This window comes from Bos javanicus, chromosome 11 (assembly GCF_032452875.1).
Source record: "Bos javanicus breed banteng chromosome 11, ARS-OSU_banteng_1.0, whole genome shotgun sequence".
NCBI lineage: Eukaryota > Metazoa > Chordata > Mammalia > Artiodactyla > Bovidae > Bos > Bos javanicus.
In genome coordinates this window covers 30,585,221-30,597,222 of record NC_083878.1, presented here as the reverse complement: position 1 = coordinate 30,597,222, position 12,002 = coordinate 30,585,221, and the positions used below count along the sequence as shown (strand labels likewise).

Below are 12,002 nucleotides of genomic sequence, written 5' to 3'. Positions count from 1 at the left end.
AAAATTATGAACAATATTTTATAAAGGAGAATTGAGAGGCACTAGAGATAATGAGAAGGCGATGGCACCCCACTCCAGTACTCTTTCCTGGAAAACCCCATGGACGGAGGAGCCTGGTAGGCTGCAGTCCATGGGGTCACTAAGAGTTGGACACGACTGAGCGACTTCACTTTCACTTTTCACTTTCCTGTATTGGAGAAGGAAATGGCAACCCACTCCAGTGTTCTTGCCTGGAGAATCCCAGGGACAGAGGAGCCTGGTAGGCTGCCATCTCTGGGGTCGCACAGAGTCAGACACGACTGAAGCGACTTAGCAGCAGCAGCAGCAGCAGCAGAGATAATGAAAGTTTTCCTCTTTAATTATTCACAATGAAAATAAGAACCCGACCTGCATTTCAATAAGGACTGCCCTTAAACAGATTAAATTAGCTAAGAACACACATAAATATTAGCACTGTCTTTAGTCATAATCACATGCAAGCCTATAAGTACTACAATTATGGATATTCCATTAGAAAAATGGATTTTAATAGGCTGGTAAAACCAGCAGGTTCTATTCCAGAGGTCATTACGCTCTCATATCTACTTTTGCACTAGCAGTTCCTCTACATCCTGGCAATCTGTTAGCCTTTATAACCGTAATCGAATAAAAGTAAAATGGTACAATCTAAAATGTGAAGGAAAAGTTAGAAAATGTTTACAAATTTTAAAAGATAGGTTATAAAGGATAATTTATATAATTTATATATCCTTTAATTATAAAGGATAGGTTTAAAACAAGACTCAAAAACATTCCATTTCTGCCTCAAAGTTGGAAAATTTTTATTATCCCCAAATCTTATTTTATTTAATATCTAATTATAAAATTGTCTTAGATAATAAAGCCATATGGATAGTGACTTGTTTCCTCCTCATCTTGACCACAAACTCTGTAAAGGCAGGAAATGTTATGACCTTAAAAAATAGGTTTAAGTAAATCAGAAGATTGTTGCTATGAGAAAGCACATATTCTTCTCCCTTGAATAAAGTGCAATCTCATTAATCAGAGTTTCTATATGAATTATTTCCAATTAGACTGTCAGCTCCCTTAAGGTAAGAATCATGTCTTATTCTCTATATTCCATAATACCTGGAACAAACAGTAGTTCCCTGATAAATGAGTGAAGAATATATTGTATCTCTGCCAAATCTCCTTTCTTTAGATTAAGCTGATTATCACCAAATTACTAAACCCTTGACATGTTCTAAGTATTATTAACTCATCTCACTCTCATAAGTTTATGATGTGGTACTATTAGTATTTCCATCTTAAAGATGAGAAAATGGACAAAGAGGGATCTCTAGGAATGATAGAGATGGGATTTAAACCTGTGCAGTCTACCTCCAGAATCTAGGCCTTCGATTTGTAATCTCATCATCCCTCAAAATTTACCAAGTATCTATAATTAGAGTAGGAAATTTTGCAGGAAATTATTGAGTATAACGGAAATTCTCTATTTTGTTACTCATTCAATAAATTGAGTGTCCTATCTCACACTCCAGGCTGAAAACAAAACAGGAAAATCCCTGACTCTCAGAACACAAAGAAATACAACTTCTGAGAGATAAACACTAGGGAGAAGAAAATTGGAGGGAAGGAAGACAGAGAATGTGGGGAAAGGTAGTTGCAACTTTAAATACAGAGGTTAGGGAAGGCCTCAAGGAAAGGTAATAGTTGAGCAAAAACCTCAGGAAGGTGAAAGAAAGGAAACCATGAAGATATTCAAAGATAAAGCATTTCAGGCAGAAAAAAAAAAGAAATCAAGTTAAGAAGAACTTGAATCAATGATTCCCACATGCCACAGCCATAGACGCTAATAAAACAAAGACCTCTCCAATTCCCATCTTTTAGAATGAGACTTGATTATGATAGAGTTCAGTATTCTAACATGTCTTTAAAGAAAAAAAGCTAGTAGAGCTCTAGCCCATATTGTATCTCTGTGTGAACTGGGAAAAAAAGCAACTGGCCTGCAGGTGAATGCTTCGTAAACCAGGGCACACAGCTTGAGGACTGGGTGTGGTCCAGTCCTTCCAAAATCAGCCCATCACTGTCTCAGCCGGGTGTCCTGTGTGCAGGGCGCAACCTGCCTGGCATGATACTAACAGAGAGACTTCTGCTCCATGGAATGATTTTGTTTTCTTTCAATAAAAAACAAAAAACCTTTTTTTTTTTTTTTAAAAGGGGGAATGGTGGTGAGGGAAAGAATCTAATACTGAAATGCATTATAACAAGTAAACAATTTCAGGAAATTTATTAATCTTGTAAATGAAGCACCTATAAAAGATTTTTAACTTTAAAAATTAGTATATCTTTATAGTGTGTATAGGGGCTTCTCTGGTGGCTCAGAAGGTTAAGAATCTTGCCCACAATGCAGGAGATTGGGTTTCGATCCCTGGGTTGGAAAGATCCCTTGGAGAAGGGAAAGGTAACCCACTCCATATTCTTGCCTGGAGAATTCCATGGACAGAGGAGCCTGGAGGGCGATAGTCCATGGGGTCTCAAAGAGTCAGATACAATTGAGCAACTAATACTTTCACTTTCTGTAACAGTAGAAATGACAGGAAAATTGTTCTTTGAATACAAATTCTTATAGGAATTTGTTAAGCTAAATTAGTTTGAATAGTCCAACATGAAATTACTTCTTTGCGAAAGGATTTTATCTACATCTGACTTTGTTTGATTTAGAACATTCGCTAAATATGCTTCCCACAACATCTTCTCAATTACCTCAAAAAAAGTTTAACTTCAATGTTAAAATAAGCACTAGAGAAATGATTCCATCTGGTAATCAAAAACACCTGATTATCCAACATGGTATTGGAAGTGTGAACCACTTCCAATACCATGAACCACCAGGGAAGTCTCCTATCCAACACTGTAAATCAACTATACTTCAATAAACACCACTACCACCTAATTATCAATGATTTGTCCAAAGTACATTCTTGAACTTCCTGGAACAAAAGCAACAAAACTGTGTAGATCTTACAATTCTTATTTATAGTACCAAATCAGTTTTGGTATTAAAATTAAACTTAAGACTTACTTATTGTCACAGCTGAAAACACTTTATAATGTTTTTCTTATATTGTTTATAATGTTTATGTTTATAATTTTTTTTCATTAATAAGTATAGGGTTGGTTTGTTCAGGTTTTTCCATAACATCTTACTGAAAAATCCAAAAAAACTTTTTGGTCAACTCAATACCTTTTGCGATTTTAAAGATGGCTCTGTGTTCTCAATAAACATATTATTAGCTGTATTATCTAACATATTCAGAATGAAAATTTCATTTTTTTATAAAGTCTTTTGTATATATTTTCTCTGACACTATTTAATCCAATAATTCACTTCCAGCTTAAAGTCATTTGTCATTAGAGCCATGAGAGCCATCCAAACAGTGAGTTAAATAATAACAAAAATAACCTGTTATAAGTCATATTAAACAGCATTAAATAGTTCCCTTTTTATCCTTCATAGTTCTGACTGCTGCTGCTGCTGCTGCTGCTAAGTCACTTCAGTCATGTCCGATTCTGTGCAACCCCAGAGGCGGCAACCCACCAGGCTCCCCCATCCCTGGGATTCTCCAGGCAAGAATACTGGAGTGGGATGCCATTTCCTTCTCCAATGCATGAAAGTGAAAAGTGAAAGTGAAGTTGCTCAGTCATGTCTGACTCTCAGCGACCCCATGGACTGTAGCCCACCACCCTCCTCCATCCATGGGATTTTCCAGGCAAGAGTACTGGAGTGGGGTGCCATTGCCTTCTCCAATAGTTCTGACTAGAGTTCAAAATATGCTACTGATTTAATAACTGGTTCAAATAAATCTCTGTCAAAACTGTTAACTTGTTCTTCCTAGTTTATATTTTCTTAGCCTTGATGCTAAGAAATTATTAACAATAATTGAGAGAAAATTAAAAAGACATCAGTTTTAACTATGTGAAAGTAAGAGTTATAATAAGACAAGTTTCTATTACCTGATTCTCAGTCCATTTGCTTAAGGAATGATATAAGAACCACAGTGGCAGAATTTAAATGATTATAAGCCAAGTATCAACTACAGCAGGATTTACTGCCTTTATCAAAACCAGTATACACAATTACAGAGCATCCAAACAAGGAAGCTGTTTCTCATGATTCTTAAAAGTAGGAGAGTGATTTCAATAAATTACTAGTACCTGAAGCTGTCTGAAGTACCAGTTTACTTTCACTTTAATTAAGATACAAATTGTGCAAATTTGTAAACTTAAATTTGAACTTAGATTTGCATTTAGTTCCTACCTTCATCATTAACTATTTGAATTTTATACTTGCTTGTAATACGCTACATATACTTTAGTGCTTAAGTATAAATACTAAAATTTACTAATTAGAATATGGTTCCATTTTTGTCTTCTTTGTTCACTGATGCATCCTTGGTGCCTAGAGCAGTGACTAGCACACAAGTGCACTCAATAAATATTTTTCAACACATGAATTTACTACAAACCCACACCAAATCAAAATATTGACCAAAAAAAGTTTTGTTCTGCTATCTCAGTATGGGATTTCTCTGCCTCCTGCTGCCTGTTATACAATACTGTAACATTGCTATTGGCCAGATGAGCAAAACAGAGGAGACTTTAAAAAGGATAATTCTATGAAGTGACAGATGAATTTTATATCGACTCTTGGGCTCCAAAGTCACTGTGGACAGTGACTGCAGCCAAGAAATTAAAGGACGCTTGCTCCTTGGAAGAAAAGCTATGACCAACCTAGACAGCATATTAAAAAGCAGAGATATTACTTTGTCGACAAAGGTCCATATAGTCAAAGCTATGGTTTTTCCAGTAGTCATGTACCAATGTGAGAGTTGGACCATAAAGAAGGCTGAGTGCTGAAGAACTGATGCTTTCAAACTGTGGTGTTGGAGAAGACTCTTGAGAATCCCTTGGACTGCAAGGAGATCCAACCAGTCAATCCTAAAGGAAATCAGTCCTGAATTTTCATTGGAAGGACTGACGCTGAAGCTGAAGCTCCAATACTTTGGCCACCTGATGTGAAGAACTGACTCATTTGAAAAGACTCTGATGCTGGGAAATACTGAAGGCAGGAGGAGAAGAGGATGACAGAGGATGAGATGGTTGGATGGCATCACTGACTCAATGAACATGATTTGGGCAAACTCTGAGAAATGGAGAAGGACAGGGAAGCCTAGCATGCAGCAGTCCAGGGGGTCGCAGAGTTGGATATGGCTGAGCAACTGAACAACAACAACAAAGTTAGAGCCAACAGTGAAATTTCAGTGATATTTATAAAACACAAAACTGACAATGTCACCTTATTCTTTAAAGACCTTCAGTAGTTCCCCTAACTCCTCATATCTGGTAGGAGTGCAGGCTCTGAAATCAGAGTTCCTTCTATACCATTTACTAGTTGTGTAACCTTAAGAAAGTTACTTAATCTCTCCAAAGTTCAATTTCTTTATTTGTAAAAGAGGGTAACAAAACCTCAAAGAGTTGTTGTAAGAATTAAATGAAATAATGCAAGCAAAACACCATAGTCAGGAACTCAATGTAAACTAATGTTACAGTTACAGGAAGAAGTTCCAACTCATTATACTAAAGAAGCTCTGCTTGACTTGGCTGCTGTTGCTGCTAAGTCACTTCAGTCGTGTCCGACTCTGTGCAACCCCAAAGATGGCAGCCCACCAGGCTCCGTCGTCCTTGGGATTCTCCAGGCAAGAACAGTGGAGTGGGTTGCCATTTCCTTCTCCATTGATTTGGCTAATGCCTGCTTAAACTTTTTCATTTGCCTTGCCCATGCTAAACGATCACATCTATAGCTACAGGACCAAGGCTACTTAATCTTCTGTGCTCTTAGGTTTCAGCCATGCTTACCAACCTGCAGTTCCTAGCAACTGTCCCAGACCAAACCTCTAACCAAGGTTAAGTATCTGTCCAACTTTTGAGGCCCAGAGCTCAGGCATCACACTTTCTTCTCAAAGAGGCCTTTTCCGTCCTACCTCTAAGCTTAATTTGCCACCCACTTCCTTTTCTCCCAGTGTATTCTGTACAATTCTAATCAATTAAACATGAATTAATTCTTCAATTAGACAGTATATTTTCTGAGACTAGGGCCTGGGTCTCTTTCTGCATATCCCAAGGCACCCAGAATTCAGTGATTAGCAAAATGGATGAATTCAACAAGTACTTGAAAGTTTAATCAGTTTATTGCTATATTTTTTCAAACTTTTTCCCTAGAAAAAAGATATCAAGAGTTAAGAAAAAGCAAATTTCCTCAGAGTCTATGTATATGTGCTAAATCAACCTGATTTAAATATAAAATTTCTTAAAGTTTTTGTGTGGTACAGTATTTCATTTTTCTCCTAAAACATTTGTATGAGAGATGATGGATAATACATACAACTCATTAGATGAAAAAATACCTATGCTCTCCTTGTGGAAGCTGATCCCCAAAGGAAGAAGCAGAATTCGGATGGAATAGAACAAGAACCAGAAGAAATTCTAAATAAACCCCAGAATTCAAGACAGAAAATGTTCTCAAAATGTGCATATGAGCTAAAGCTTAAAAGACTAAGGGTCAGAATTTACTGAAGTAATAAAAAGAAAAAGGAAGTATCAGCAATACCAAAACATAAAGAGAGCACATTTACTCATGTAGGTAACAGGAAAATGGGTACTTGCCTTATGTTCAGTCACAATATTATCTGAAGCAGACTAATTCCATTAACTTCTCTGCAGAGTTCTCTTAAGCTTTTCACATTCTTTCCCTCCCTTATTTTTACAGACCATCATCATATGTTTCCTAGGCTTGGCTTAGTGTAGTTTTAAAGAGCCAAATGTCTCTGATACACAGAGAGGCTTTCATCTGATAATTTTTATTTTTATAGGTCAGAGTAACATCTGCAAGCTCCAAAGCAGCAATGTGAGGAAAACTTTTGTTAGTATATATCACTAACCTATAATATTAACTTTGAGTAGAGGAAAAAACAACTAATTCAAAAATTTTATCTACTTTTTAAATGTCAGCCAAGTTCAAAAGTTAGTTTTGAAAGCTTACTGCTTTCTTCCTAAATTATAGTTCTTTACACCTAATCTTGGAGAAGGCAATGGCACCTCACTCCAGCACTCTTGCCTGGAAAAATCCCATGGATGGAGGAGCCTGGTGGGCTGAAGTCCATGGGGTCACTAAGAGTCGGACACGACTGAGCGACTTCACTTTCACTTTTCACTTTCATGCATTGGAGGAGGAAATGGCAACCCACTCCAGTGTTCTTGCCTGGAGAATCCCAGGGACCGGGAAGCCTGGTGGGCTGCTGTCTCTGGGGTAGCACAGAGTTGGACACGACTGACGAAACTTAGCAGTAGCAGCAGCAGTACACCTAATCTATAAAATAATTATGTAAAGCCATCCCTAACTCCAAGGCCATAACAGAAAGAGTGGCAGCCAGACTTGGCCACAGGCCATAGTCTGTCAACTATTCTAGTCCGACAGACTTGAAAAGATGATTTGGTACTTATTGCATTACTAAGAAATATTTCCCTATTTTCAAGGAAAAGTATACAATAAAAGGAAATGAAAACAGGGATATGAAATAGTATACACAGTATAATCCAAGTACCTGGAGAAAGAGTGTGTTTGGGAGGTGGTGGGTGGTATGTGCATGTATGGGCATGCATACAAACATATCTACTCTCGTGTAAGGCATAAAAAGGACCAAAGCAATCATATTAAAAATGTTAACAGCAGAGGGGCAAGATAGATAGGGTAAGAGATTAAGAGGTATAAACTACTATGTAAAAAATAACTAAGCTTCAAGAACATACTGTACAACACACGGAATACAGTCGATATTTTATAATTATAAATGGGGTATAACCTGAAAAACTGTGAATAACTATGTTGTACACCTGAAACATACAATATTGTACATCCAGTATAGCCCAATTAAAAAGTTAACAGCAGAATAAAGGGTAAGTTTTAGTTTCTTTTTTATAAATGTTTTTTATTTTCTAAACCTTCTATAATAAACAGGCAATATTTTTATAATTAAAAAATAATTAAATAAAAATTCTGATTTTAACCTGAGTTCTTATGATTTAAAATACTGATCTTTCACATACCTTTGAGAGTTCGCACCTGGTTCTGCTTGAGTACAGAGCTTAAGTAATGAGGTGATAAAGAACCACTGAAAAAAGAGATAAGACAAGCATACTTATTAAAAAAAAACTTTATTTCACATTTTATAAAACTTAGTTACAAATACAACTAGTTTGTACAATAAAAAACAGTTTTTACCTTGTTTTCTTTGCTAATACTATTCAGTTTAGCAAGAGTCTGCCAAAGCAGAAACAGTATAAGATCCAAGTTTAAATCACAACTATTTGGGCGTTCTTAGGCAAAATAATTAACCCTTTAGTTTCTTCATCTGTAAAACAGGAATAATTAAAACTCCCACATAGGGTTGTTGTGATAATTAAATAAGAACATTAAACTTAAAATGCCCAGAACAACAGACAATACATAATAGTTACTGTTTGATTCTACACTGGATGCCTAAGTTTGATAAGATATTAATATAGGTGTTACTACAGAAATGAAAGTGTTTATCAAAACAATGTTTAAAGAAGACTGTATGGTAATGACACACACAAAAAAAAGTTCCTGATTTAATTAAAAATATCAATTACAAATCAAAATTTCTATATTTATGAAAAAGAGACCAGCAGTTTCTTTTTTTTAATTTCAAAAATTTTTAAATATTTTTGGAACAAACTTTCCTCTTCTTTGGAATTTGTGATAGTATTTAAAAAAAAAATCTGTTTGGCTAACTAAATTAGTCTATTTCTTAGTCACAGTTTCATATACACTATATAGTTCATTCTCTTCCTCAGACTTAACCAATTATGGCATGAAAGGGCTACACAAAGGCATGTCAGATGGAACTGTCATTCTGTCCAACAATAATAAAGAGAAAATATTTCTAAAAATATTTTAAAGTCAAAGATTACAACCTCTATGCTGCTGTTTACCTGTTTTTAAACCACAAAATCATCTTTAACATTTAAACATATAAAAAATGAAAACATGAAAATATATCATATGAAAGGCACAGAAAAGTGTATTTTTGATGGTATACAAAAAAAGTGTGCCAATTCTCCCATTTAATTTTTAATAAAAAATAGCATTGCTAAATAAAACATAAAAGCAGTATCAACAGAACTTACCATTAATTTCCCAACTACTGTTCTTTTAAACTAAGACATCTCATAAGCACCAATACTAAAGAAAGTATCAACTCCCAAACAATGAGAATATAAACTCTGATAACATCTTTTCAGAGTTTCATTTCATAAGGATAAACTAGTTCTTGTCACAATGATCCTTCTAATCTACTAATATGGTAAATAAGCTTAAATCTCAATAAGTATGTATGTATATATATTGCTGAAATTTCAACTTTAGGCTAATTTTTAAAACTTATCAGCTACAAACACTCCTCTAAAAGTTATATAATTTAATTCCTTAAACACTACATGAAATGTTAGTAACTGCTGCAAATGGGAGTTCACTCTTCTACTTTTGTGAATGTTTCAAATTTTTCAATTATTTTACTAAAAAGCTTTAAAAAACTTTTTATAGACTACCCTTAAAAGTATTTTGACAAAACTGTCATTTTCAACTCAAATGAATACATATAATAGAATTTAAAAATAAAGATTCTAAAGGCTTCTTTCAAAGGCAATAGTCAGATTTAAAGTCATCATTTTCAGATTTGACTTAAAATGGGAAAGCTATAAGATCAATTTAATGATGACTGAGAAAACAAAAGGCCAAGGAAAAGTATAATTGCCAACAGAAACAAAAATCCAAAGCATTATTTTACTTGACATTTAAAAATTTGAGACTTGAACATAATTTTCAAATATTAAACATGCTATGAAGGGAAAAAATCTTAAAATAGAAAAATGAATATAAGTGTATATATAAATGCTGCAAACAAACTACCTTATTTTAAAAATTTTAAATATACTTCTATTTTCTTGTGTCTTTAGGTCAGTATTAGTACTGCAGACAATGTAAATGATCTGATCTTTACAAAAAGGTTTCAGGTTATACCTGAATTCATATTATCACTATCTTCAGAGTTTAGTTAGAATACATTATTAATTATTAATACATTTTGCAGAATTTATGCTCTCAATTACCCAACATCTTGGTTCCTAATAAGTGAAAATGCCTTAGTCTAATGTCTTATCAGTAAATAATTCTCTATGTAATTTGAAAAAAAAAAAAAGATGAAAAAAACCCCACAACTTTAAGTTATTCCATCTCATATAATGAAATCTTACATATTGCCACTGACATTTAAATCTTAGATCTTGTACCTTTGTGGTGACGCAGGAGGGCTGTAAAATGTGGATTTTGAGGAGAAAGGTTGCTTCTTCAGTGCCTGCATAAGGTTGGGTTTATATTCTGGATCAACACACCATAAGGAACCTTTTCCATTAACCTAAAATAAATTACATAAGAATTAGTAATCTGGAATCAGACACAAAAAGTGTCTGAATGTCTTTCATAAATGTGTGGGGACACAAAACCCAATAGCACCTTTTGAATACAATGCAAACACTGAAGTAAACTTGCCAGCAATGAACTGTGTGATTAAAAGCCCTGGAGGCAGACAGCCTGGGTTCCTATCTCCAGCTCTGCCATTTACCCGCTGCGTAACTTTAGGAAGGTTAACTAACTTCTATTTCTCTGGGTCATTATTCCCGTATTTGGAAGGTACAGATAATAATAGTAGCTACCTCACAGGGTTGTTCCATAGATTTAATTACACGTAGAGTACTCTGCACAGTGCATGGTGCATAGGGCCACAAGACCACAGCACTCTAGGACACACCATTCACATTTGCATCACAGTTTGTGAGAATGATACAACACCAAGCTATGCAGAGAACAGCATGAAGGGCTATGCGTGATGGCCCTTCAATTAGGTGGTGTCATTCCCCCCAAAGTGCTAAACAATATGATACTGGGTGATGCATCCAAAAATAATTATTTTTATGGCATTAACACTAGTATTTATTTTCCCATTTAAACTGCTTAAATTCAAAGCAAACAATTTAATGAAGAGATGGCAAAAGTCTCAAAGAGTAAAATAAAAAACTGAGGGATGGAAAAGACTCTTGTAAAAGGTAAAAAAGAGGAATAAGTACCATCCCTATCCTCAATATGGTTAAGTTACAACATTTGAGGGCCTTTTGGATAATAAGGTAAAGGGTACACAAGCCCAGATTTCATGGAAATAGTCAAAAGAATCTAAAAATAATAGAAATGTATGCTTATTGGAAACTAGAGAAAATATAAAGAGAAGTGCCCACTAAATGGCAAATGAGAGATGACTCAAAGAATGGCTTGCCTGCTCCACAGTTCCTCTAATATGAAGGAACAGCTCACCAGGAAGGTAAGCAGACAATATACCTGAAGAATATCACTAATATGATCTAATGTGCAGGGGAAAGGCCAGACCAGGAGATAATTCCTTCAAAGAGGTTTGAAAAATGCTGCATGTTTTACCTCCTTTCTTCTTAGAAGGTCACACTACATATTAGCAGATCGATGGTGGTTTAGTCGCTAAGTCATGTCCGACTCTTGCGACCCCATGGACTGTAGCCTGACAGGGTCCTCTGTCCATGGGGATTCTTCAGGCCAGAACACTGGAGTGGGTTGCCATTTCCTTCTCCAGGGGATCTTCCCAACCCAGGAATCGAACCTGGGTCTTCTGTATTGCAGGCAGATTCTTTACTGATTGAGCTATGAGGGGGTTCTAAATAGTCTTGCTTTATTTAAACCTGTTTTGTATTAAAAACACTGATGTAACTGATGAATTCTTACAGAATATACTTTCCTAATGTTAACACTGAGAAATGTTTTTTTTTTTTTTTGGTAGAAA

General features: G+C 35.3%; 1 protein-coding gene across 4 annotated transcripts in view; it reads right to left on the bottom strand.

Annotated features, from left to right (window-relative positions):
• FOXN2 (forkhead box N2) overlaps positions 1 to 12,002 on the bottom strand; it is a 59,467-nt gene that overhangs the window by 6,358 nt on the left and 41,107 nt on the right. For all 4 annotated transcript variants that reach the window (XM_061432301.1, XM_061432298.1, XM_061432300.1 and 1 more), the window contains 2 exons: positions 10,432 to 10,556; positions 8,167 to 8,231 (listed from right to left, as the gene is read on the bottom strand). In XM_061432301.1, the coding sequence (XP_061288285.1) occupies positions 8,167 to 8,231; positions 10,432 to 10,556 (190 nt within the window). The remainder of the gene's footprint in view (positions 1 to 8,166; positions 8,232 to 10,431; positions 10,557 to 12,002) is intronic.